The 26,329-nt window shown below is 38.1% G+C and overlaps 1 protein-coding gene across 6 annotated transcripts in view; it reads left to right on the top strand.

Annotated features, from left to right (window-relative positions):
- METTL25 (methyltransferase like 25) overlaps positions 1-26,329 on the top strand; it is a 141,951-nt gene that overhangs the window by 12,364 nt on the left and 103,258 nt on the right. For all 6 annotated transcript variants that reach the window (XR_002344285.1, XR_002344284.1, XR_002344286.1 and 3 more), the window contains exons 2-5: positions 10,535-10,699; positions 11,458-11,564; positions 17,932-18,528; positions 21,149-21,296. Coding sequence is in view for 3 of the 6 variants with exons in the window: in XM_021092803.1 (XP_020948462.1) it covers positions 10,535-10,699; positions 11,458-11,564; positions 17,932-18,528; positions 21,149-21,296 (1,017 nt within the window). In the remaining 3 variants the exon portion in view is untranslated. The remainder of the gene's footprint in view (positions 1-10,534; positions 10,700-11,457; positions 11,565-17,931; positions 18,529-21,148; positions 21,297-26,329) is intronic.

Genomic DNA, 26,329 nt, shown 5'->3' with positions numbered 1-26,329 from the left:
CAGCGGCATATGGAGGTTCCCAGACTAGGGGTTGAATAGGAGCTGTAGCTGTACACCGCAGCCACAGTAACACGGGATCCCAACCGTGTCTGCAACCCACACCACAGCTCATGGCAACACCAGATCCTTAACCCACTGAGCAAGGGCAGGGACCGAACCCACAACCTCATGGTTCCTAGTCGGATTTGTTAACCACTATGCCACGACGGGAACTCCTGGGTTTTCTTATATTTAAAAAAATGTTGGATTCCCAACTATATGACACTGCATTTATCCAAAACTAGGTGATTTCATTTTTCAGATGAAATTTTCAACAGTGTTTATATTTGAAATTTTGAAGTCCAGCAGTATGTATTTCAGTTATTTTGTTGTTTCCTGGGTTAATTTTTATAATTCTCACAATCAAGTTCTAGTTCTACCAGTTCCTCTCCTTGCCCCTGCTCATCAAGCTGTTTCTTATTTATTGTTTTATTTTTCTCTATGTGTTTCCTAAGAATTTTTATGTCATTTTAGTTAGAATTGAAATAATCCATGACAACTATTTTTTTAATTTAAAAAGTGACAGCATTTTTACAGTTTATTCAGAATTCCACCACAGATGGCTCCATCTTTGTCAACAGTTATTTGTCAGAGATTATTATCTGTAATTGACTGCTTTTTGCATCTGTTAATTATGAAAGCATTATTTAAGCACAGTGAATCTTTTGTCTGCAACAGCTCCATTTATAAATGTTTAATACTGCTTAATATACTATAAAATTTTCTATCAAAGACCGATTTGGAAGTATAGTTTTGTTATTAAATTATTGTAACATAATTCTCTGTTTGGAGCAGGAGGGTCATTTTTAATCTCACAGACTTTAACAGGGTAATTTATTTCTACTTCTGTTTGTTCTTTTCAATCTTCCTTTTATCTCCCTGTTCACCTGGTGTGAATTTCTTTTAAATGTATATTTTTAGTCAGAAAGCACCTTATGTGGTTCATTCTTTTGGATTAGGTGGTTGTATGTGTCACTTAGGATATTTCTGGAATTATGCAAAAAGGTGATAATCTTGCCTTCATTAGAGGCTGAAATTTAGATCATGCAAATTTATTAAAACCATTCAGTTTTATTAACACGTATTTTGTCAGATGGGACAGACTGATCTGTATGTTTTCGTACCTTCAATTGTTTAGATTGTATTGTTAGATGGGCATTATCTAAAAAACTCAGAATAGTAACATAAAGCACTAGAGGTAAGAGAGGATCTGTTTAATACTAAAAACTAGAAAGAAAAGGACTATCTTTTCAAAGTTAGGTTAATTTTATTTTTTTTTAGGTTAATTTTAAAAATATGAAATTTGTATTAAGAATTAATAGCTATCTACCAATGAAGAAGATTATTTGTTTTAAATATTTAAAATTATCTCTAGAAGCCAAAAGAAAAATACTTAGTTGGATTGTCTGTTATAATATTAACACTGGGCAAAGTAAAAGGTGAGGAAACAGTAAAAGACAGTGATTCTTAATCTCTTAGGTCACAAATCCCCTTAAAAGCTAATTCAAATGATTGCTGTAGTAACTCTTTTTAAAAAAGGCATGAAACGCCATAGACAGCAAGAACGCTGGTTGAAAGCATTGTTAGCATTACAAAACTCTTTAGCTTTATCTTAATTTAGACCAACACTGTGCTTATTCTTTTTTTTCCCTTGTCACTTGTTGTTCTTTATTATGATACATTTATATATTTTCAAACATTAAGTAACCTTTATGAAGTGCTGCAGAACAGTTCCTCTCCTTGTCAGGGCAACCGCACTTCGATATGCCTGCAGAGTGTCTCAGGCCAGTATCTTCAGGCCACACCAGTGGCAGTGGCTAAAACTGAATTGTTCCCTCTTACGGGATCATTAAAACAACAGTGATGATTGCAAATGTGAAGTGTGTGTGGGCATTTTCCAAGTTTATTCTCTGTACAGTAGCCACCTTGAATAATGGCTCCCAGAGAATAAAATTGATCTGGTTTTTATGAATTCTACACATCAGTTGCAAAAATTAAGCAAGATTTGCTGGAGCTACAGTAGAAACTAGATAGAGAAAGTATATATATTCATATATACAGCAACATGGGATCCGAGCTGCATCTGCAACCCACACTACAGCTCATGGCAACACGGGATCCCCAACCCACTGAGTGAGGCCAAGGATTGAATCCGCATCCTCAGGGATACTAGTTGGATTCGTTTCTTCTGCACCACACCAGGAGCTCCCAAGAAAGTGTATATTTAATGCAGATTCCTTTTGCACATTCCTTTTACTTGGCAAATGATTATAACTGAATACAGTTAAGAGACTGTAGAGTAGACACATCTCTTTTGTGTTAATGTTGAAATAAAAGTAATGGAGTTTGGAATAGAATAGCAGGTGAAATTAAACTCAAGTTAATGAGTACACAATGGGAAAATACAGTTTTAAAAGAGAAGTATGACTTAATTTTACTCTCTCAAAGTCCCTTGCTAGTAATTTAATTATACTTACAATTACTGTTTACCTGGGACAAAGAAGCCCTTATTTTTCCTGCCTCAATAATAAACACACTGGAAGTCCTGATGGCCTAGGGGACAAGGGTCTGGCATTGTCACTGCTGTGGTGTGGATTTCATCCCTGGCCTGGAAACTTCTGCGTGTGCTAAGCTTGGCCAATAATAATAATAATAATAAAAAACAGCAAACTGGACATTCTTTTTCTTCTTGAAATCCCGGAAGTCTAGGCTCAAGTCAGTCTATGTAAGGAAAGGAATAGTGGTCTTTTCAGTGAGAGATCAGTGGCAGTGTTGGTTACTGAGACACAGCCGCCACGAGGCACTGTGGTGCAGCCCACAGAAAATACAGCAGAAGTAGGAAACGAGATGTCTGTGGTAGGAACAAAAGAAGAGCAAATAGATTCTTACTGCACTGAAATAGGTTCATTTTTAAAAGTATTCTTTACAATTGCAAATCAGTTTTTAAAGCTTTACAATCTAGAATTTATTTTGTATTTTGCTAACAAAATCAATACTGATTATGAAGTTGAATTTATTTTTCAGAAAGTGTTTACAAATATTTAACTAATTCTTCAATGCTTCTAGTTTTAAATGGAATTTAAAGTTATGGACTTTCTAGTAATCTATCTCTTGGTTTTGTTTATTTTCCGAAAATAGAGACAGGCAGAAAATTAAAGCACTGTAGTAAAGCCGATTTGAAACTCTGTATCTTAGGTCTTTAAGGCATAGTCAGGATTATCATCTGTCTCCCAAATTTCACATCAAATTCAGTGAGAAATAGCCTCAGTAGTAAAATTCTCTCTTGAGCCTTCACACTGATTCTAGGACGTGCTAACCCCCGGGCTCGGAAACATGGAGAGAGCTCTTGCTCTGACCTCCTTACCCTGTGGGACCAGTGCTGGCCATCGTACTTCGACGTCTCGTCTCCCGTTGCAGCTCCCCTGTCCCCGGTCATGCTTTCGTTCTTGTGCCGGAGATCCAGCCAGCTTCCAGACCTCACACTGCCTTTCTTCTGCAGCCCCACATTTAGAAACTGAGGATTTGTCCTCATCGTTGCTTTCTTCTCTCGTAGCCTATGTGGTTTTCAAGGCCTAAATATTTGGATATTTTCTACCCATTTTCTAACAAAGTCGCAAATGTTTGCTAGGACACTGGGTTCCTTAGTTTGGACTTTGTGGCTTGGGAGTTGCCTGCTGTGTGCTAGGCTCTGTTTTAGCATGCTGTGGGTGTATTCCTGTATTTATATTCCTTGAGACTTTGTAAAATTGTTATTTCCCCTCTTTATAAAGAAATCAAGTCCTAGAGCAGAAAAATGGTCTGCTCCTAAACCCTGAGAGCAGAAAAATGGATTGCTCATAGACCCTGAGAACCAGAATTCAGACCTGGTCTTTATTCATTTCCTGGTTCATTCACTGAGTACCTGCTATGACAGCCATTCTTCTAGGTTCTTGAGATGTGGCAGTGAGTAAAAATCTGTGTCCTCTTGCATCGTACTTACTATGCCAGATGGTAATAAGTGCTATAAAAAATTGGTAGCGAATCGGTGAGGAATCAGAGCTGAGTGGGGTTGTAGTTTCAAATAGGACTGCCAGGGAGATTTGCACTGAAATGATGATGTTTGAGTAAAGACCTGAAGGAAATGAGAATGAGAACCATGAAAATGTCTGAGAGAAGACGGTATCAGAGGGAAAAAACAAGTTCAAGTGCCGAAGTAAGGTGTCCCGTGTGGCATCCCAAAAGAATTCTAACTGGGATGTTTGAGCCCTCTCGAATCCACATTGACTGTTTGTCCACAGGCTGTGTAAATGACACGACACCGTGTCTCCTAGATGGATCAAATTAGCTTTTTCAGGTTCGGGTATTACCTTTCACATAGTAGGTATCCCACAGGTGTTTATTTTTTTACATACCAAATCAATTTTCTAAACTGCTGCTTCTTTCTATGATATTTTTATTTTCCTTCAACTTAAAACTATGGAAAGGATCTGTTAGGGTAGTAATACTGTGGTTAGATCTTCCTATTTTTAAGTTTAATTTCATTTTTGTAAATAATTTGGTTAAATGTGAACATGCTTTTGAAATGGTTACATGTACAGTATACATTCAGTGTGATGTTAATTTTGGCACAGTAAGGATATGCGTATCAAGTTTTTGCTAACTGTATCTCATTCTTTCTAAGAGCATGGTTTACGTGTTGAAATAACGTATTGCTTTCATTTCGTATGCAGCCGTAACTTATGCTGGAGCTTATGCAAAAGTTTCCTAGCACATGATTGAGTGATATACATTGCTTTATTCAAAAAAGCACTAGTGTATATTCTGTTTTCCTCCTTACATAGAGTGTAGGGTTATGGATATATCTCAAACATTCATAAAATTTAATACATCCTATCTATAATTTTCATAGTTCAACAAGACAGCTTTAATTTTTAAAAAAATTTTTGCCTGTTTCCAACGGCATGTAGAAATTCCTAGGTCAGGGATCCAGTTTGAGCCACAGCAGTGACAACACTGGATCTTTAACCCACTGTGGATCCTTAACCCACTGAGCCACCAGGGAACTCTGGGACAGCTTTAATTTTTGATTGAAGTCTACTAAACAAGTGTAAAAGATTGAAGCCTAAAGACAACTGTTGTGGAAGCCAGAATCTTCAGCCATATAATTAAACTTGGATGGGATATAAATAAATTTCCGTTTCAGAAAACGTGATCCCACTGTGTAGCACTGGGAACCCTGTCTAGTCACTTATGATGGAACACTTAATGTGAGAAAAAAGAATGTACGCATGTATGTGTAACTGGGTCACCATGCTGTGCAGTAGAAAAAATATATATGTAAAAATAAATGATTAAAAAAAAAGAAAACATGAAAAACATGTTCAGTTCAGCTCAACCAGACTTATCGAGCTTGTGCTATGGGAGTTGTATTGATGAGGAGTGCAAATCATCTGTGGAAACTATTGCGGTAACGCTGGTGGTACTTTCTTTAATAGAGTTTGAAGCATGGCAGTGATGGGGGCGAGGAGGCGGCTCCCACGTGAAAGACACTTTTACATCGGGATTAATGGGCGACTGGATATGTGGGTTGAGGTGGTACTCAAGATAATGTAGTCTTTTAACTTCAGCACTGGGTGACTGATGACTCCATTAAACAGGATGGGAAGTAGGAGAAGGGAAAGGTTTGGTGAGCAAGAGAATGTTCCGTTCAGTCTGGGGCCTTTTGAATTGGAGACACCTGTAGGACCTTCATGCAGAAGTGAGTCCACAACATTTCTGTGACCTCGTGAAGATGGTTGTTGAAAGGGTCCTGCCGGAGTTCCCTGGTGGCTCAGCAGGTTAAGGATCTGGCATTGTCATTGCTGTGATGCAGGTTCAGTCTCTGGCTCAGGAACTTCTGCATGTTGCAGCTGCATACCAGCCCCCCCAACAAAAGAGGGCCCTTTTGATTTCTTCCTGAAATTCTGCACCACAGAGTATTTCTAGGCTGTGTGATAATAACACTTGTGACCTTTGCCCTAACCCTATAACAGTCTTAAGGTCAAAATTGAGCACATAATTGCCTTTTATCTTGCATTGCATTCCAAATGTTTTAAATTACTTTTGCCTCACTTTATGATTGTAAACTCTAGGACTGAGCTGAGGTTTACGCTCTTGTAACTGGCTCAGCGGTGCTGCCGAAGTCCTCGTGGCCCCGGGATCACTGCTGTCCCAGAACCATAGAGTTTTTTCTCCCAGTGTAGCCGGTCGTACTACCATAGTAAACTTATTGAGGAATTGCTTTCCATTCATTCCTTTCTTCATTTATTCCCTACTTACTGAATACCGGCTATATGCAGGGTATTACTGCTTTTCACCTGGGCCTGGGGCAGCAGGGTTGCTTTGTTCCTAGAAATAAATTTTATCTTATAAAAACTTTTAATTTCTTTTTCAGACTAGTCAGTTGTTTTATATGTAGAAATTACTCTTTTAATTTCTTGATTTTTTTAAACAAAATTATTTGTATTAGAGAATGGTTGATTTGCAGTGTTGTGTCAATTTCTGCTGGACAACATAGCGACCCAGTCAGAGGAATATGTACATTCTTTTTCTCATCCTCTCTCTCAGACTATCAAAACTCACTCTGATAAAGAGAGAGATTTTGAGGGGAGGCAAGTGAAAGAAGATAAAGTGAGTTTGAACTATCTTAAGATATTACCATATACTGATTTTTGCCAGAGGAAATTCTCGCTACTCCTGATTCTGACAGTCAGATCTGCCTAGAACTTTTTAAAAATTGCTGCCTTTCTTGATTTTGTTTGTTGCTCGCTGAACTCACTGCTGTGGCATGTTGATCAAATGTGGGAATTAAAAGCAAGGTCTGAACAGTCTTGGTTCACATGCCTCGATACTTTGTGTGAACTTGGCTGAATTGCAGCCTTTCTAAGTTCTTGATTTGTTTCTCTCTAAATGGGGATAGGAGCCCTATGCAACTAGCTTATACGACTGGTCCATTAAATGGAAGCTGTTTGGCACAGTGCCTGACACATAGTATATGTGCAATAAATGTTAGAAGCAATAGTGATGAGATAATTGTGGATCCCGACAGGACTCTGTTTTCCTTACAGTGATAGATATTCAAGTAAGATATCAAGTATTTAGTTTTGAAACTTTGTTTATATTAAATATAAATATTATATATTCATTTATTCTGTTCTGTTTTTAGCTTTGAAACGTTATTATTCATTTCTCTCCCTTGAGATTTTCATAAGCCAATATGTGTATGTGTATCTTTTCTATCTGTCCTTGTACAGTGACCTCTGCTGTTTAAAAAAAAAAAAAAAGATACTTAGGAATATCCTGGTCTCATACTGGTAGAATTAATGTCTTCCTTGCTTCTTTGCTATCTTTGCTCCCTCATGCCCACATAACCTGTCTTGTAAGAAACTTCCTTGAAGTAGTGTAGGGTGTACAAAAAATAAGACAAAGAAAGGAAAGTGTGTGATAAAGCAGAACTGGTACTTCCAGTAGAGGGGGATATTGACAAAACAATCAAGCCACATAATGTGCAGGTGCAATGGGCATCAACCTTAAAGCTTCCCCTGTGTAAAAAATCTAACTAAGAATTAACTAAATAAGTTGAGTAACACTGTGGTTTCTGTTTTGCCGGTTGCCAAACCCAGACTCAGTATACAAGTACCTAGGGACACTCTGTGAAGACTGCAAATGCCATTGCCCTGCCCTGTAACGTTTCCAAGTGAAAAGTAAAGGCAAGATTGTTGACCCCTCTTTCTCTGAATCCCTAAAAATCACAAGTAATGCAAGGTACCAACTGGATCATTTGAACACAAAGTACAAAACTGTATTTTTGTAATTCAAAAAGATTTTTTTTACACCTTTCTAGACTCTCTGAATAAACTGCTGTAGGCCTAAATGACATAAACTAATGGACTGAATCAAAACACCATCCTTTTTGTAAAAGTAAGCATTGTTAAAAAGATAATATCTTTGCAATTTAGATCTCCAAATTTCTGAAATTACTAGGAGGCTTATAATTAAAACCAAATTAACAACATTCATTCAGCTTAGGTTGGACTTTTTTCAAGTATTTTCAATAGGATAGTTAAATTGATTTGAACCTTTACTTCTCCAACAGAAACATCACATTTCTTTCTGTTGGCAACATTGTCCAATAACCGACTACTATAATAGTCCCTCTGCACTGAGATGCAATACTCTTATTCTATCACACTCTAAGAAATTACTGCCTTGGAAGCTGGGGATGTTGAGACTGCACTTAAACCTGAGAGTCTCTTAATAGTTGACTGAATTTCCCCCTCTGTATCGTGCCTAAATATTTTGATGTGGATTTTATTACCTTTGGCTGTGTTAGTAAATTCAGTTTGTAAATGGTCCAAAGAACTTTATATAATACATAAAATGTATCTTAAATAAATTCACTGTGGTGATCTTATAGTTTGCATTTCTATTTAGTTGATTTAGAAATGAAGGTCATGCATCTACTGACTTTATTCTTATTGATTTGATAAACATTACTACCATCAACTTAATAGCTTTGGGTTTCAAAAGATTCTGTCCTAAACATGTACGTTTGTTTTGTTTTGTTTTCGTTTTTGTTTTTTTAGGCATGTGCTGCATATGGATATTCCCAGGCTAGGGGTTGAATCAGAGCCACAGCTGCCAGCCTTCTCCACAGCCACAGCAACACAGGATCTGAGCCATGTTTGCAACCTACACCACAGTTCAGGGCAACACCAGATCCTTAACCCACTGAGTGAGGCCAGGAATCAAACCCGCAACCTCATGGTCACTAGTTGAATTTGTTTCTGCTGAGCTACAACGGAAACTCCCTAAACATGCAGTTTCTATTTAGCATCCTACAAGCCTTCATCAGTTTTCTTGCTTATAATTTTTGCCAGGGAGTATCATTACTCTTTGTGTTTAGGTAGGTTTTTTATGTCATAGGTAACTTAGGAGGGTCAGCTATGCTAGAATGGACTTCATAACATATGGTATGTTTTTTCTGGTAGAATCGAAGTTATTCCCTGAATTGCACCATGTGTTTGTCAGGTGAACATTTTAAATACTTTATTTAACCGCTGGATGTATTTTTTTAGTTATTAAAAATAACTTTCAGTAAATGGACTCAGTCGGACTAGTCCATCCAAAGAGTTTCTTTGATCCACTACATACAAATTAGAATGCCTCTAACTTTCATAAACATGCATCAAAAATGATTGTAGGAGGGAGTTCCAATCGTAGCTCAGTGGTTAACGAATCCTACTAGGAAGGTTCGATCCCTGGCCTTGCTCAGTGGGTTAAGGATCCAGCGTTGCTGTGAGCTGTGGTGTAGGTCGCAGATGCAGCTCAGATCCCGCGTTGCTGGGGCTGTGGTGTAGGCCGGTGGCTACAGCTCCAATTAGACCCCTAGCCTGGGAACCTCCATATGCTGCGGGAGCGACCCTAGAAAAAGGCAAAAAGACAAACAAAAAAAATGATTATAGGAAAATGAAACTGAAAAAATAAAAAAAGTAAATGTATACTGCTGTGTATCTGTTAGAACAGGCAGGATTACGCAGCCATGTGTCCTCTTCATGTGTGCTGCATGTTCCTTGTAGTTTGACAGCAGTGATGTCTTTGCTGTCATCCCTGGAGGACTCAGGCTGAGGCAGGTTCTCTACCTGACACATGCTTCAGTGATTATAGTTCCGGAGAAAGAAAATGTTGTGACTCTTTTGATATTCTTCCAACTTCTGCCTGAAACCGGCAGAGTTCACCTTGGCAAGGTGTAGCCGCATCTGGGTTCAGCAGGGGGGGTGATCCTCGTGCAGAGGCCGCTGGATGTTGTGAACAGTGTGGCAGTTTACCATGCATACTCTTCTGAGGGAGGGAGCCTTCTGCAACTACCAGTAGTTTCCGTGTGAATCTTAGACACTGGTTTAAAACTGATCATTGGAGGAAAACGAACCGTTTTCACCTCATCATAACCTGATTAGTTTTAGAACTCATATTGATGGTGCATGGAGCACATATACATACCCCCCCACAATTCTGCATGGTCCAAATGGTGCAAGAACTGTGTTATAATAACACACCGCTGGGGATATTGCTGTTGTTCTACATGCCGCGTGGACAGGGGGTAACGTATCGCATAAACTGACCTCCCTTAAACTCACAGCTGTGCCTCAGCCAGGACCGTTCATAAATTTAAAGACCACATTACAGTTTAGCAGGGTTTTAAACTTCTTTCTTTTTTGGCTCTGGAAACAACAAAAAGGCCAAGTTTTAATTTGGAATCTAAGTATATAATTGTATAATGTATTAAGAGAATAGTGGGTGTTACAAATGCCTAATAGTTTAAATAATAAATTTAATGGAACCATTAGTAATATTGTCAAAATTCACACCAAAATGAAAATGTAATTTATTATAAGATCAGTGTTTTTCATTTATCAGACAAATTAGCTGTTATTTATTTTGTTCCTAACATTTCTCTTTTTAATCCTGATTTTTTTAGATAGTACTGATTTTCCAAAAGTATTTTGTGAAACTTCCCAGAAGCTGGTGAGTGTGGAAGCCTTTGCTCTGGCTGCAAAATGTTATTCTGTACAAAACTTGGGAATATGTACTCCTTTAGAACAGTTGCTTGTAGCCCTCCGAGGAAATCAAAAACAGAGAACTGGTAAGTGTGTTTGTGTGTGTGTGTGTGTTTTTTTAGGCATTTAGAAGCAATATATTGTTTTTTAAGCAACATGTTTTTCTTCTTTTTTCCTTTTTTTTTTTTTTGTGTGTGTGTGTGTGTGTGTGTGTATGTGCTTATTAGGTCTGCACTCGCAGCATCTGGAAGTTCCCAGGTTAAGCGTCCAATTGGAACTGCAGCTGCCAGCCTACATCATAGCCACAGCAACACAAACCTACGTCATACCTCACAGCAACTCCAGATCCTGAACCCACTGAGCGAGGTCAGGGATCGAACCTGTGTCCTCATGAACACTAGTTGGGTTCATTACCGCAGAGCCACAAGGGGACTTCCTTAAGCAACACGTTCTTCATTTACTGTTCGACCTTGTATTCTGAGCCCTGATAGGCTGACTGACTCTAATGAGCGGGTTTCCCACGCGCCGTGTGGAACAGAACAACCTAGCCATGGGTATCCGTGTTTTCTTCCTTCCTCCTGGTCTAGTTATCAGTCTTTCCCTGTGTAGTTAATTGATTGGTTTCAGGAAGCATTTCTAATAGTGCTCTGTGGGTCTTTTCATTTTATTATTTCGAATTTGATTCATGGCAGCTAAACTAACAGATTTATCGTACAGATACCACAATAGGCTCTCTATATTATTTTCATAGGTAATTACAGAAAACGTAAGTGTCAACTGATGATTCTTACTAAATTATGTTTCTCTAATAGCCGTATTTTATTTTTGTCTTATTTTTGTTAAGATAAAAATGTGAAGCCAGATGAGTTTATGAATTTGAAAAAGTCTCATGAAGTTCAGGCAATGTCGGAGCTTATCAGCAGTGTTGCTGATTACTATGGAGTAAAGCAGGTAAGAGTATTTCCCTGTATATTTAGGTGTTAAAATTATTGCTATTTTTTGTATCCTTCAGATTTCCTTTTCTGCTATTACTGCCTCGCCTTTGAAATGTCATTAAGTAATGGCTTATGTGAGAGGTGACACATCATATCTGATCCTTTAAATATGCACTCTGATTTCCCAATATACTGCAGTTTTAACAAATTTATGCTAAAGATGAAATATGACGGTTAATGTTTGCCACAGATTTCGCTCTCTTCAGAGTGGTTAAAAGCTAAGGGGAATTCTCTTTTTCTTACGTGGTGACTCCAGTTTGAGGTGGCATTAGGACGATGACATTGTGCAGAATTGTTGGCCACTAGGTCTTCTCAAGGGCCTGAGTTACCAAGCTGTGGGCTGGCACCTGCCTAATGCTCGTAACACAGCGACACTGTGTTTGGAGCTGGGATTCTTTCAGTGTCAGAATTACAATGAACTCCTGTTGTGAAACATAGCCTTCATGAAAGGCAGTGATCTCTGAAAACAGATGTTAAAATAAAATCAGTGATTGCCTGCCTTGGCCTATAAAAATAGGAAGTTATTTTTCTTATTCCTGGCTTACAAAAATAGTAAGTTATTTTTCTGATCCCTATAAGAACATCTATGGAGGTAATGGAGGATTTTCCCTGCTTCAGTTTTTATTCGGTGTTAGAATCTTTTCCTTGTGTTCTCCCAGACTTGTGGAGAGTTTGAGGGCGATTAGAAAACTATCAGAACTTGGGCCAGGCAGGCAGAACCACTTATGGCAACATAGAGCTCTAGGGCAGGGGCTAAAGGTAAGCGCTAAGGCAGTAGTTTGAGTTTTTTCTCCAGTATGTTATACCTGAGCAGGACCTATCAGGATCGGTAACAGGCTCACCATGGCAGCACTACTCAGCTGGAGCAGAGGGCAAGTACGCAGTAAAACGTGCATAGCACATGCATGAACATTAGAAACATAGAATCGAATGGGAAAAATAAGTAACTTACAGAAGATAACGTGTTTTATGGTATCATTTTAAAAAAGCTCTTAAGCAAAATAACAGTGTATTCTTTAAGCAAAAAAATCTATGCAAAAAATATTAAAGAAGCAGGGGGAGTTCCCGTCGTGGTGCAGTGGTTAACGAATCCGACTAGGAACCATGAGGTTGCGGGTTCGATCCCTGCCCTTGCTCAGTGGGTTAAGGATCTGGCATTGCCATGAGCTGTGGTGTGGATCGCAGACGCGGCTCGGATCCTGCGTTGCTGTGGCTCTGGCGTGGGCCAGTGGCTACAGCTCCGATTGGACCCCTAGCCTGGGAACCTCCATATGCCACAGGAGCGGCCCAAGAAATAGCAAAAAGACAAAAAAAAAAAAAAAAAAAAAAAAAAGAGAAGAAGCAGGGGAATCATAAACAATAATTTGAGAATAGCTGCTACCTTTGGAAGGTGAAGCAGGGGGATGCGATAGGCAGTTATATGCAGTGGAAATACTAATATTCTAGTTCTTAGGATGGCTGCTGGGTTCCTGGATGTAGCAGTGCTACTGGATGCCTTACGCAAGTACCTTGGGCTCTACCATCTCGTGGTGTGCCAGCCTTCTTTCTTCCTGTTAAGTTCTGTGGGTTTTCTCTGGCTGTTAAAGTGAAGCCTTCATACTAGGTCTGAAGACTAATTCCTCCTTGCATCAATGGCTAATACAAGTTCATAAACAAATAACATCAATTTCCAAACTCTCCAAGTAGGATGGTTCTGAGGTATGTGTTCTACACTGGCTCTCAATTTTCTGTTCAGTTAAACCCAGATTGTCTTAAAGTAGTGTTTTGCTTAAGAAGACACCTTTTATTGGACTGCCTTCCTTCTCTTTTTTCTCTTTGTTTTTACCCTGTCACTGTTTTCTTAACCTTCCAAATAAGTCACCTATACTTAAATCTTTAAGGGCCGTTTATTGTCATGCCTCCTAAGTTTATATTTTGACTGCATATATTATTTTTTATTTATATGAAATATTACACAATAAACAACTAAATTAATCAAGAAGATTTATTTCTAAAGGGCAGAGAAAAAAATTTTGAAATAGCATAAGATAATCATGTTAGACCTGTTCTAAAGGAACTTTTTTCATAGTAATGAAGATTGCTCCCAATGAATGAAATACCCTGAATTAAAGGCTTATAGGGTCTTTCTTGAAATTTCTTGATAGCAATATCCGATTCTCAGTAGCTAAATTTAAAATTTCTTATGTATGTCCTATTTTTCTTTTTAAATGCAGATTTAATAGATGTAGATTCCATGGGGATAGTTGGAAACTCATACTGAAACCTTAACTTTGCTAGTGACCATAGAGAACAAGAGAAGAAAAAAAATTCATTTTTGTTTCAACCATGCTGCTCCTTATGTACCAAAAACCTTTGCCCTTCTCATTCCCATTACCTTCTTACTTAATTTTTTTTTTTTTTGCTTTTTAGGGCCACACTTGTGGCATATGGAAGTTCCCAGGCTAGGGGTCGAATAAGAGCTACAGCCGCCGTGCCACAGCAAGGCAAGATCAGAGCCGCGTCTGTGAGCTGCACCACAGCTCCCGGCAATGCCGGATCCTCAACACACTGAGTGAGGCCAGGGATCAAATCAACATCCTCATGGATCTTAGTTGGGTTCATTACCCACTGAGCTACGACGGGAACACCCTCTTGATTTTTATGTCTAAAATATGCTCATTCATTCATACTTGCATGCATTTATCCAATATTTCTTTAGCTCTTACCATGTATGAGGTATCATTATAGATGCTGAAGCTACAGGAGTGAACAAAACACTGCTTTGCCCTTATGGCGTTTCTATCCTAATGAGGAAAGATAGATAATAAGATCATCAAAGGTATATTTTATTATGTACGTCAATATACTTTAAAGAGAAAAAATAAACAACAAGGAAGTAGCTGATTTAGAGATGAGAGATTAAAGCTTATTGGGAAAGGAGGTGTAAGTTAAGACCTCGCTGTAAAGATAGCGTTTGAGTTAAGACCTCCTTCCAGACTTGAGAGTAATCCATTAGAATATCTGGATGAAAAACTTGTTAGATAGAGGGAAGAACATTTTCGTTGGCCCTAAAGTTGGGAATCTACTTGGCGTATTCTTAAAACACCCAAGAAGCCAGATTAACTCCAGTGGAGAGAGCAAGGGCAGAGTAGTGGGAGCTGAGATGTAGGTGATAGAAGCAGGTCATGAAGTCATAGAGTCTTCGAGGCCATCGTAGCGATTTGGGCTTATGTCCTGAATGAGAAGCGAAGCCTTCAGAGCCGCTGGATCACTCTCCTCTGCTGAGTGTTATGAAACAAATATTTCCATTATCTTTGCACTCTTCACTGTATTCTTTGTAGACATTCGGTCTGGTTCTTCTTAGAAATTATCTCGTACCTGAGCATGAGCTTCCAGAGTTGAGGCAAAAAACTTAGTACCAGAGGTTAGTAGTAGGAGATAAGGTTAGGGAAGTGATGAGAGTTTATTAAGAGGGGTGGCATGATAAGCTGTTGTTTTGCTTGCTTGAGAGCAGACTCAGAGGTGAAAGTGGGAGCAGTGAGATAATTGGGGAGACTTAGGGTGCAGTTAGTATGAACACCCTTGGTAAGACTGTGGATTTGCTCACAGTTCAGATGGAGGCTGTGGGAGAGAGAGAGGAGTCCTGTTCCTCACCAGGACGTGAGTTTTATAGAGAATATCCAGAGCTTAGTTTTGAACATGTTCAATTTGAGACGCTTTGAAGACATTCAGGTGGAAATGTTAGGTACACTGTTGGATGTGTGCGTGTGAAATTCATGGTAGAATTCCATAGTGGAGTTATCAGTTTGGAAGTCATTAGCCTAGAATGTTAGTTAAATCTCCAGGTCAGTCAACAAAAAGTAACCCTTCTGTCTGAGGTGTAGTACCTACTCCTGCTGTTAAGAAATGTAACCACTCTGTGTAACAGTGTTTCTGTGAGAAAGTCTCCAAAGCCGAATTAGGAGATGAGGAAGATACCTCCCGCTGGAGACTCCTCTATCTTCAAACCCGTAAAATAGTCCGCTGAAGGGAAAGAATGTTGGCAGGGGTAGGAGATGAAAATGTTAGAGATTTCGCTATTCGATCAGATAGTTTGAGAGCAGAAATGTGTATGATTTATGTAACCTTCGTTTTTTTGTTTGTTTGTTTTTCTTTGTTTTTTTGTTTTGTCATTTTTAGGGCCGCAGCCACAGCATATGGAGGTTCCCAGGCCAGGGGTCGAATTGGAGCTCTAGCTGTTGGCCTGCACCACAGCCGCAGCAATGCAGGATCCAAGCCGCATCTCCGACCTTTACCACAGCTTACAGCAATGCTGGATCCTTAACCCACTGAGCAAGGCCGGGGATCCAACCTGTGTCCTTACGGATGCTAGTCATATTTGTTTCTACTGAGCTACTAGGGGAACTCCTGATTTATGTAACCTTTAATTGCAGAGTTTTTTCATTCTGTTGCAAATACTGTGTATGTTACTAAAAGGCCCCTTTGGGGAGGAATAAAAATCAATTTGGGTCAAGAAGCTACAAATTGGCTGATAGATTTTCTAGGAAAATTTGCCCATTATTGAAAGGTTTTTAGATATGGTATCATGAGGGCATAAATCTTAGAGTTTCTTGCAACCAGAGGGATTACAATTAAGTTGCCCCAAAGGTAAGCCTCTGAATGATTCAGCCACTCTATGCCAGATTTCTTAAGCAGATGAATTTTCTTCACTGTTCAAAACTCGATGTTGTGTTACTTGCAACCAGAATTTTTCTGATTCACAAGGGGAATAGTTACAAACAGATTAGGGAACAAACTCCATTACTTCCTGGTAAGAAAACATCTGTATTGGTGGGAACACATATGCTGGTGCTTACAAACAGCTCATTGGTTGCCAGCAGGGAGCCTTTAATTGGCATTAGGGAGTGTGTTTTGTAGAAGGAAAGGAATGGAGAGCTTTGCTTTCTCTGGTGATTCAATATGAGGACGTTGATTCATAGAGTTTCTGCAACAGAGCACTTATATCCATGCATACGGGTGTGGCATCTTTAGTTAGATGATAATTCTGTGCTTCTCATAATATCTAGCCTAGAGATTAACACTAAAAAGGGGGCATAGGGGTTACTTGTAAGCTAGACACTTACTTAGGAGACATCATCTATTGGAGTCTTAGCTCTGAACTGCTGGAGTTGCAGTTTTGTTGAAAAGACTATCTCCTTTGCATTACCTTACTGTTTTGTCAAAAATTAGTTGACCACATAAGTATGGGTCTATTTCTGAACTCTGTTTCTTCCATTGATTTTTATATCTCTTTCGATTACTATAGTTTTATACTGATTCCTAAATCAGTGAAAATTCTCAGACTTTTTCTTTTCAGAATCGTTTTGGGGAGTTCCCGTTGTGGCTCAGCAGAAACAAATCTGAGTAGTATCCATGAGGACTCAGCTTCGGTCCCTGGCCTCACTTAGTGGTTAAGGATCTGGTGTTGCCATGAGCTATGGTGTAGGTTGCAGATGCAGCTCGGATCCCACATTGCTGTGGCTGTGGCATAGGCTGGTGGCTGCAGCTCTGATTCAACCCCCAGCCTAGGAACCTCCATATGCCATGGGTATGGCCCTGAAAAGCAAAAATGTAAATAAAAATTAAAAAAACAAAATTGTTTTGGTAATTGAAGGTATTTTTCCTTCTCTTATAAATTGTATTCTCTTCTTGTCAATTTCTTTAAAAATTTTGATTGGGAATTACATTGAATGTATACGTTAATTTGGAAGAACTGCCATCTTAGTGTTGAATCTGCTGTTTTATGAACATAGTATATCTTTATTTAGCTCTTTTAAATTTTTCCTATGCAATGTTTTATAGTTTTCAGGGTATATGTCTTGTATAACCTTTGTTAACTTTATTCCTAGGTTTCTGTTTTTATGTTTTTTAATTCAATTACTTATAATTTTTATTTGTAATTGCTGTTATATTGTGTGTGTTCTGATAGTTTGTTATTAATTTCTGTTGATCTTGTATCTCTAAACATTGCTAAATTCGTTTACTAGTTCTGTTAACTTTTCTTATATATTCCTCAGAATTTTCTACAGATGCAGTCATGTCATCTGTGAAGAAAGATGTTTCATTTCCAGTATTTATGTCTGTTACGTCTTTTCCTTGGTTTGTAATTGCACTGCGTAGAACTTCTCTTAAACTGTTGACTATCAACAATAAGAGTTATTGGTTTTTAATAGTAATCACAAAATAAAAAAGCATAGCAGGTTATATAAACTATACAACCATATATTACTGGGTTTTAAAAAAAATATTGAGAATGCTTTCTATTACTGGCTAAAATCCTTTTAATGCATTCTGTTTTTCTTTAGATAATTGACCTAGGCTCTGGAAAAGGCTACCTAAGCTCCTTTTTGTCTTTGAAGTATGGCTTAAAAGTTTATGGAATCGATTCCTCAAATACCAATACTCATGGAGCTGAGGAGAGAAACAGGAAACTGAAGAAACATTGGAGAGTCTATCATAGACGGTCAAAATTAGATGTCAGTGCCCTGGCATTGCAAACGGCAAAAGAAAGGAAGCTGCAGGATGAAATTGAATGTAACGCATATGCCGAGGGAGTGGGTAACAGCAGTACTGCAAATCAAGAAAAAATGTCAACCTCAGATTTTTTGCCAGATTTTTCAGGCTCTGTAATTTCCAACATCAGAAAACAAATGGAAAACCTACATGTACATTCACATCGAGAAGAAAATTTGTATTTTGAGAATGCCTTTTCTGTTAGAGACCTTTTACCTATTAATGCCATAGAATCTACTTCGTCCCAAACACCCAAGAGGAAAATGTTGGAAACAAATAAAGAGAGAAGAAAAGTGACATCAAAGTCAAATGAATCAAATGTATATTCACCTTTAACATCTTTTATCACTGCTGATTCAGAACTACATGATATTATTAAAGATCTGGAGGTGATTTCATTTTTAAATTCCTTAATTTGATTTATATAAAGGCTCTAAGACAGAATTGAGTTTTTAACAATAGCTTCCTTCACTTGTATATCTTATTTGGTTATACTTACCAAAAGGACCTAGAAAATAAAATTATATTCAGGCTTTTGTGATTTCCATAGCTATCAAAATCTGACAAAAGTACAGAGTCTGATAATCTAACAGTTACGGTTTTCCAGAATGGAGTGCCCTCTACTAATTTTTAAGTCTAAATCAGACGGAAGTAGTAATAAAAAAGCTAGTCAGCTAAATTCTCACGCAATTTATGGATTATTAAAATTCCAGTCCCAGAAACCTCTTACATTTTATTTAAGTTTGACGTATATAGGGAAATATTATATGTACTATTAGGCCTGGTAACCGAATATGCAGTCTTCTTCAGCAAGAGTAGCTTCTGAGTGTTCTAAAAATTTTGAACTTGGACTTCTCTTGTGGTGCTGCGGGTTCAAGATCTGTTATCTGTAGTAACTGAGGTTGCTGCTTTGGCACAGGTTCGATCTCTGGACTGGGAACTTTTACATGCCATGGGCACAGCCAAAAATATTAAAAGAATAAAAATTTTGAACTTTTTTTGAACTACAGGCATGTCAAATTATGTAATACAAAAACAATGTATCTTAAACAAATGCAACATTGTATGTTAAATAATATTGTAGAGGAATTTCTAGAAATCATTTGGCCTAACTCATTGTTTTAAAAATACAAGGCAGCCTTTGAAGTTAGAATATTCTGCTCTTACTAAATTTTTGAAAATTCTTCCCTAAATAATGCATAAAAAAGATACCAGAATTCTTTATAAATTTAAATCCTTGTTTGGTAGCTAAGCAGCACTTGTTATTTTCTCATTTAGAATGGGGAATTTTTGTTTTTCCCAAATATTTTTGGATTTTACTAATTATGAGAAATTGGTTAATCCTCATTAATTGTTTTTCCTATATATGAAATCAGTAATTACGTTATGCCTTAATCTTCTGTTAAGGTAATTCCAGTTACTTTAACCTGACTTCAAAATATATACATTTTTAATGCCTGTTATCATATATTTATGTTTTTCATAGTCTTCTGGAAAATATATGATCAAAACTGTAAGCAAACTTGGAGGAATTTGATTAATAAAAGACATGCCAGAAGATTGCTTCCTGGGTCCTGAGTGAATTAACAACCTAATAGCCGGAATTAACGATGCCCCCATCCCTTCCCCTATAATACAAACATACTTAAATAGTTTACTGTTAAGATAATATGTTGATTGTGTGTTTTTGTTTGTCACCTGCTGATATTATGAACTAAATTTGTATAAGGAGTACAATGAAGAATGAGATAAAATGTTTTTTGTGTTATCTTTAGGGAGAACTAAGCTAAGCTTAAAGAAAGAGATTTATATCTCTGTTATCTACCCTTAATTAGCAATAAGCCCTTCCTCTCTGAGTTCTTTTTTATTTCTAACATTTAAATAAAACCTATCCAAACCATCTAATCATTGAGAAGAGCAAAATAGTTGTTGCACCATGCTCCAGAAGTTGTGTTTTGAAGAGAATGGTAATTGAAGCAAGTGAGTGGTCTATCAGGTCAAAGCAACTTACAGATACTGGTTTTTTCCTTAGGAAGGTTACACCTCAGCCCTACCTATGTTTAGATTATTTGAGCTTGAGTAACATTTTTGGCAAAATGAATGAAACAATTGTATTTGCTCTGAAGATAGTTATAAAAATATACTTGATGTCTGTTATTTTGAATTTATAACATGATGATGATAGTTTGTGATGATAGGAATAAAAACATTTACTAAACTATTCTGTGTCAGAGATGGTAGTAAGTCATTTACCAGTATTAACTTATTAGAGTCTTGTAGCAACCCACTGACGTGAGATAGCATTACTAGCCTCATTTTACAGATGAGGAAATTAGAAAGTAAAGGGTTCAATGGTACATTGATCAAGACTCTGTGGATGTGTGCGTGTGTGTACCGTCCCGTAGGTGTATGCACTTAAATTAGGCTTTGGATAAGTAGGGAAACATAGACATTTTACATAAAATTCACGTTACAAGATTTAGTGCAAACCTTTTTACGTTGAGTTTACTATTGTCATGTTTAATTGAATGAATGAATAAAGTAAACTTTTCGGTATTGGAGTAGAAATGCTAACTTAGCAAAACTTGTTTTTTATGACAATTTTTTTTAAGTTTTGATGGGTAATTTGTGAAGAAATGAATTTTTTAAATTAACTAGTAGGTATTAATGTTCTCAAATCACAGGTCTGTCCTAGTAGTGCATGCTACATTTGATTGGTCCAATTTTTTAAACAAACATTAGTTGTAAAAGAGACCAGAGAGAATTCAAGTGGATATGTAACCAAAAACACTAGAAAATCAACTTAAAAGTATGTCAGTTTTGATAGAGGATCACAGACATTTTGCCTGTAAAGGAAATAATTATTTGTTATGCCAATAAAAGATAGAATATTTTCTCGGTAGAATTTCACCATTTTAAAAAGCTCTACGTATTCAAATGAACATTTTAAATCTTCACCCGAAATGTTTTCTAACTCTCCTCTTAATTTCCAAAATGTATTTTTTTCAGGATTGTTTGATGGTAGGTCTACATACTTGTGGTGATCTTGCTCCAAATACTCTTCGAATATTTGCTTCCAAGTCTGAAATCAAGGGAGTTTGCAGTGTGGGTTGTTGCTACCACCTTTTATCTGAAGAGTTTGAAAACCCACATAAAGGTACAAAGTTCTTTCTGTCTCATAATTTGATTTATTTGGACATAATGGCTGCTTTATAGCTCTCCTGTGTTTTTGTTGTTGATATTATTGTCATTTTGAATTAACGTTTGAGATAATATCAGATATTCTTGTAATTTTAGAAATGAAATTTGATGCACTATCACTTGTATTTTATTATAGCTTTTTGATTATAATATGGTCTTACTGAATGCTGAAAATGCAAGTATGTAAAAATTTTGTGTGGTGTATGTTTTATTTATATATTTATTTATTTTGCTTTTTAGGGCCGCACCCACAGCATATGGAGGTTCCCAGGCTAGGGGTCCAATTGGAGCTGTAGCCACAGGTCTACACCACAGCCACAGCAATGCCAGATCCGAGCTGCATCTGCGACCTGCACCATAGCTCACTGCAACGCTGGATCCCTGACCCACTTAGCAAGGTCAAGGATCAAACCTGTGTACTCATGGATGCTAGGCAGATTCGTTCCACTGAGCCATGACAGGAACTCCTGGTATATGTTTTAGAGAAATTCTGTTTAAAAATATTTGTAAGGTCTGCATTTACTACGATAATAAAGCTTAATTATTTTTTCATTAAAAGTTGGCACAGTTTGCGTTCATTTCCAAAGCCTTCTCCATTTTGTAAGGAATTTTGGTATTTCTCCCCCACAGCAGTTTCTTAATGTATTATAAAGGGTCAAAAATGCTATGATTTTAAAAAGCCAGGAAATTCTGCATTGGATTAAAATAATAGTATTCAAACGGTGCTTCCTGGACGGAGAAGGTTCCCAAGGAGCAGAGTACAGAGGACATTGCCGGGACTTCAGCCCCTGCAACCCTTCATCCAGAGCAGCCCGGAAAGTCCTCTCTTTGATCCATTTCATATGCTGTATCTCTGTTAGACACAGTTCAAAACCACTGGCTCAGATTAGATGTTATTTAGTCTTTTGGTTCTTTTTTCCATTCGTTTTATAAAGTCTGTATCAACATCCTGTGTCCCATGCCGTGGAAGGTGTATGAACATGGATAGTATTGTTTGCTCTTTTTCTCAGTTTTAAAACCCAGATGGATGTGAAATTTAAATTATTTAGTCACATCCGGGAGATAAAAAATTATGATTGTAAACTGAAATTTGGCTGGGTATAAAACAGAGGTCACCCTCAAAACTGACAAAAGCTTTTGTGGAAAAAGAGTTAATTGCATTTGAATTTTTTTATTTTAAAAACTCTTAGATAAGGTATGCAGAAGTAAAATTGTGAGTATGTAGAGATACACAGAGTGAGAGAAAGAAAGCAAACTGGCAAAAAGGTAACAATAGGTTAATTTAAATGGAGAATATATGGTTGTCGTGCCATTATTTCCAACTTTCCTCTGAGTACAAAATTTTATAGGTAAAAATTTATGGGAAAAAGTGAACCTAAAAAATTATTCTAAGGTGTTTATATTATTTTATAGCCTTTTTGTGCATCTTTCCTAAAATGGGGAATAAAAAACTTGAATGTAATCATAGTTTAACAGCTTTTAAAATCATAGTTTAACAGTGTTTTCCTGGATGAGCAATAGCATAAAATTCTGCGTAGGGAAGTTTTTGTTCTTAGTTCAAGAGCTTGTTTTGTAGATACAATAAGTGGATTTTTTTTTTTTTTTTAATAATTGGCTCCATTGGAATAGGTAGTGATTTGGTGTGTCTTCCAGTTCAAAGGTCCTCTCTTACAGTCTAAGATCTTTGATTTCAGCTGCCTGTTTCCTTCTCTCACTCTATCATCTTGCCCCTCAAATGCCTTCCGCCCCCAGAGGGTCTCTTCCTTCTCTTGAAGCGGTGCCTTCTCCAGACGGCCATCTCTGGCCCTGCTGGACCCTTGCAGCCATTGCGCTGTGTTATCAGGTCCTAGACCTCATCTCTGGGTGTCGCATCAGGCATGGGATCCTCTCTTTTGGCAGTGCACTCTACTCTCTGTCACACACATCGTGCACACTGACTCCCTCCGGAGTCATCCCCAGAGCTGATTCTGCTGGTTTGGATGTTTATTTTCCAACTACGTTTAAATCAAAACTTGTATTATACCTGTGGCTTATGAATCATTTTATGTATTCTCTGGCTTTTGTTGAATGTGAAAGGAAATTCATATGTAAGTGGCTGTCCTTATTTTATGGCAACCAGGAAATGACCTTGGTACATTTTTCATCCAGTGGTGTCTTCATGGATGTTCTTCAGTTTCCGTGAGGAGTTGGCAGAAGATGCTTGCAAGGGTAGGAAAAAAAATTAAGAGAGTGACCATTTTCACCTTGCAGATCCATTTTCTATCAGTCTGTAGGTACCTTTTGTAACAGATGGTTTCATTAAACTCTTTACAAGTTTTTATTGACCATGTGTTCCAACTGAAATGAGAATGTCTTTGAATGAGGCATGTGCGACAGAGAGGCCTCTGCAGAATCTGAGGGAAGAAGCAGATGAGTGCCTCCACATCTTCAGCCTCTTCCTCTTTGCTTCTGCCGTGGAAAGATTGCATAGATTGATGAGTATTTAAGTTTATGAGTATTTTTATATTCACTTTTATACCTTCAGATTCTTATTCACTTTTGTGTCTTCACTAGTTTTTATTCACTCTTTTTTCTTTAGAACTAAGCCCATTGTTCAAGCATGGTTCATGAAGCTCAATGTTTGTGCAATGTGTGTTGAATACATGGTGTGTGTCAGTTGCCTTTTTTCCCTGCCTTTATAGGATGTTTTTGGCCCCAGGACTTAGTCAAGAGAAAGTGCTGGAAAGATTTGTTACAAAAGTGACTAGCAGCTATAAACTCTCATTTTCTCTCCTTATAAGCAAAGTTAATTCTGGAAAGGTCTTGCTGTCAAAATATCTTAATGATTGAGGATCAGTTAAGGTTATCAGGGATTATCAGGTAAACAATACTAGGCTTAAGTGGCAGATGCCAATATCTTAGTGTTACTTGAGTTCCTCATAAATACCCGAAAAGAACAGAGGTCGGGGAGTCTTGCTTGTTAGGAAAGCAGAGAATAAGCAGGAAGAAACAGAAACGAGTGGTATGATGAAATAGGTAGAGATGTTAGCACCGAGTACCGTCAGATGCTTTGGAGGTTATGGAAAGAGTTGGGAGGCCAAAAAATAGGGGGAAATGTAGAAAATAAGTGATAGGAATAATAAAAGCATCCTTGGTTGAGGTTGCCATTGCGATTGTTAGCTTGGACTGGCACACTTCTCATCTCAAAAACCAGATGGCAAAGGTCACTTACTCCTTTCTCTCTTTCCACACCCTCATCTCATTTTTCTTGCCTTATCTTGCCTGTAGTAAAAGAGCTGAGATACGAACCATCTCCTGCAATTGTTATAACAGCCTTTCTCAAGTCTGGCTGACCAGCTGGATCAAATATGACACTGTCAGTAACTAGATGTCTGAGGCCTGCTTCTGACCTTCTCACTAGAGTCTCTAAGAATGCTGCTTGAATATAAATATTTCTGAGACGTGCTATAGGCAATTCGGATAAACAGCATCATTGAAAACAAGTGTTTACTCTGGTTCCTAGGAAGACATACGGAATTTTAGAAGATGTTCTGTTAGAAATGTATTCAGGATTATTTGTAGTCATTTTAACCTCTCCCATGCAGAGATGTAGGTGGACTCTGCTCATGCGCCGGTTTGTAGATCCAAACCAAAGGCTGAACCCGAAGGGTCCAGAAGGGTATATCGAAGTCTGGCGTGCAGAGTAATGAATTCCCCCAAAAGTCCTTGAAGCACAGAGCTCAGAGTGAAAATCTGGGGAAACCAAACAGGTCGGGAAACTGGATCATAAATACACAAAAAAATTGAGGTTTAGAAACAAGACAAAATCAAGGGGAAGAACTCTAGAACAAGAAGGAATGTCCAAGATAATATTATAAGCATCCCTAGAATTTTGATAGCTTAACTTTGCTGATGAGCCAGGGTGGGGGTGGTGAGAGAGAGGGTGGGGGAGGCAGATGACAGCAGACAGTTCTTGACTGTTTAGCAGCGCCTATTGGGAAAGATGGAATACAGACTCAGTCCTGGTTTTCATATATAGCATACACTGTATAGTCGTTGTATTCCTTACTAAAATAGAAATCCACCACTCTCCAGTGTGATCAGCATGTTCAAGTAACTAACCTGTGGGCACGGGGTTTGCTCGCATAAGGTTAGGGTATTTCCTGTCGTATATGTAGCACTAGGTTCCATGGGTTATATCTCTGAATGATCAAGGATGTCATGTGTCTCTCCCTTCATATCTTACACACCTGCCAAAACCTCAGATTGTTGGCACAGCTGTTTTTAAAGTGGGGCAGTGTTGCCTCTGGGATGTAAATTCGAGTTATTAATAGTCCGCATTGTACAGTAGAAAAATCCGGTATGTACACTGCAACTTTCACGGTGATATGTCCCGTGTAAACAATATGTGTTTCACGTGAGCGTGTTTGCCCAGGACGCTGTGGTGGACCGTAGAGGTGGTCTGCCATCAGTGTCAGTTTTAGAAAAACAGCTAAAACTCTCTGGGCAACGATGGATACCCACGTTCTACCACATGTTTTACAAACTGCTTTTAAATATGTATACATTATGAGCCAGTCATTCCTAGGAGAACATGAAATACCAGAAACAGTTTTATGGCAGCGCTTTATAGAGTAAATATATATTTTCCCAGGGTTGGCTTGTTTCAGTGTTTTGTCTCAGTACTGAGGATTATTATCATAATTAATCTACAATACTGATACTGTCTTCCCTAAAGAGAGACCTACTTTTGGTTCTTGTGGTTGTTTTTCCTGTGGAGGTAGAAACCTGCCGAGGGAACACGACTGGGTGCTGCCCAGATCCTCATCCCTCTTCTTCCTTTCTAACTGAACTGTGGTTTTGTTCAAGCCCTTCTGTGAATTTCGGAGTTTCCATTGTGGCTCAGCAGAGATGAATCTGACTAGCATCCGTGAGGATACAGGTTCGATCCCTGGCCACGCCCAGTGCGTTGGGGATCTGGCGTTGCCATGGGCTGCGGTGTAGGTCGCG

Source organism: Sus scrofa, chromosome 5 (genome assembly GCF_000003025.6).
Source record: "Sus scrofa isolate TJ Tabasco breed Duroc chromosome 5, Sscrofa11.1, whole genome shotgun sequence".
Taxonomy (NCBI): Eukaryota; Metazoa; Chordata; class Mammalia; order Artiodactyla; family Suidae; genus Sus; species Sus scrofa.
This window is presented reverse-complemented; position numbering and strand designations above follow the sequence as displayed.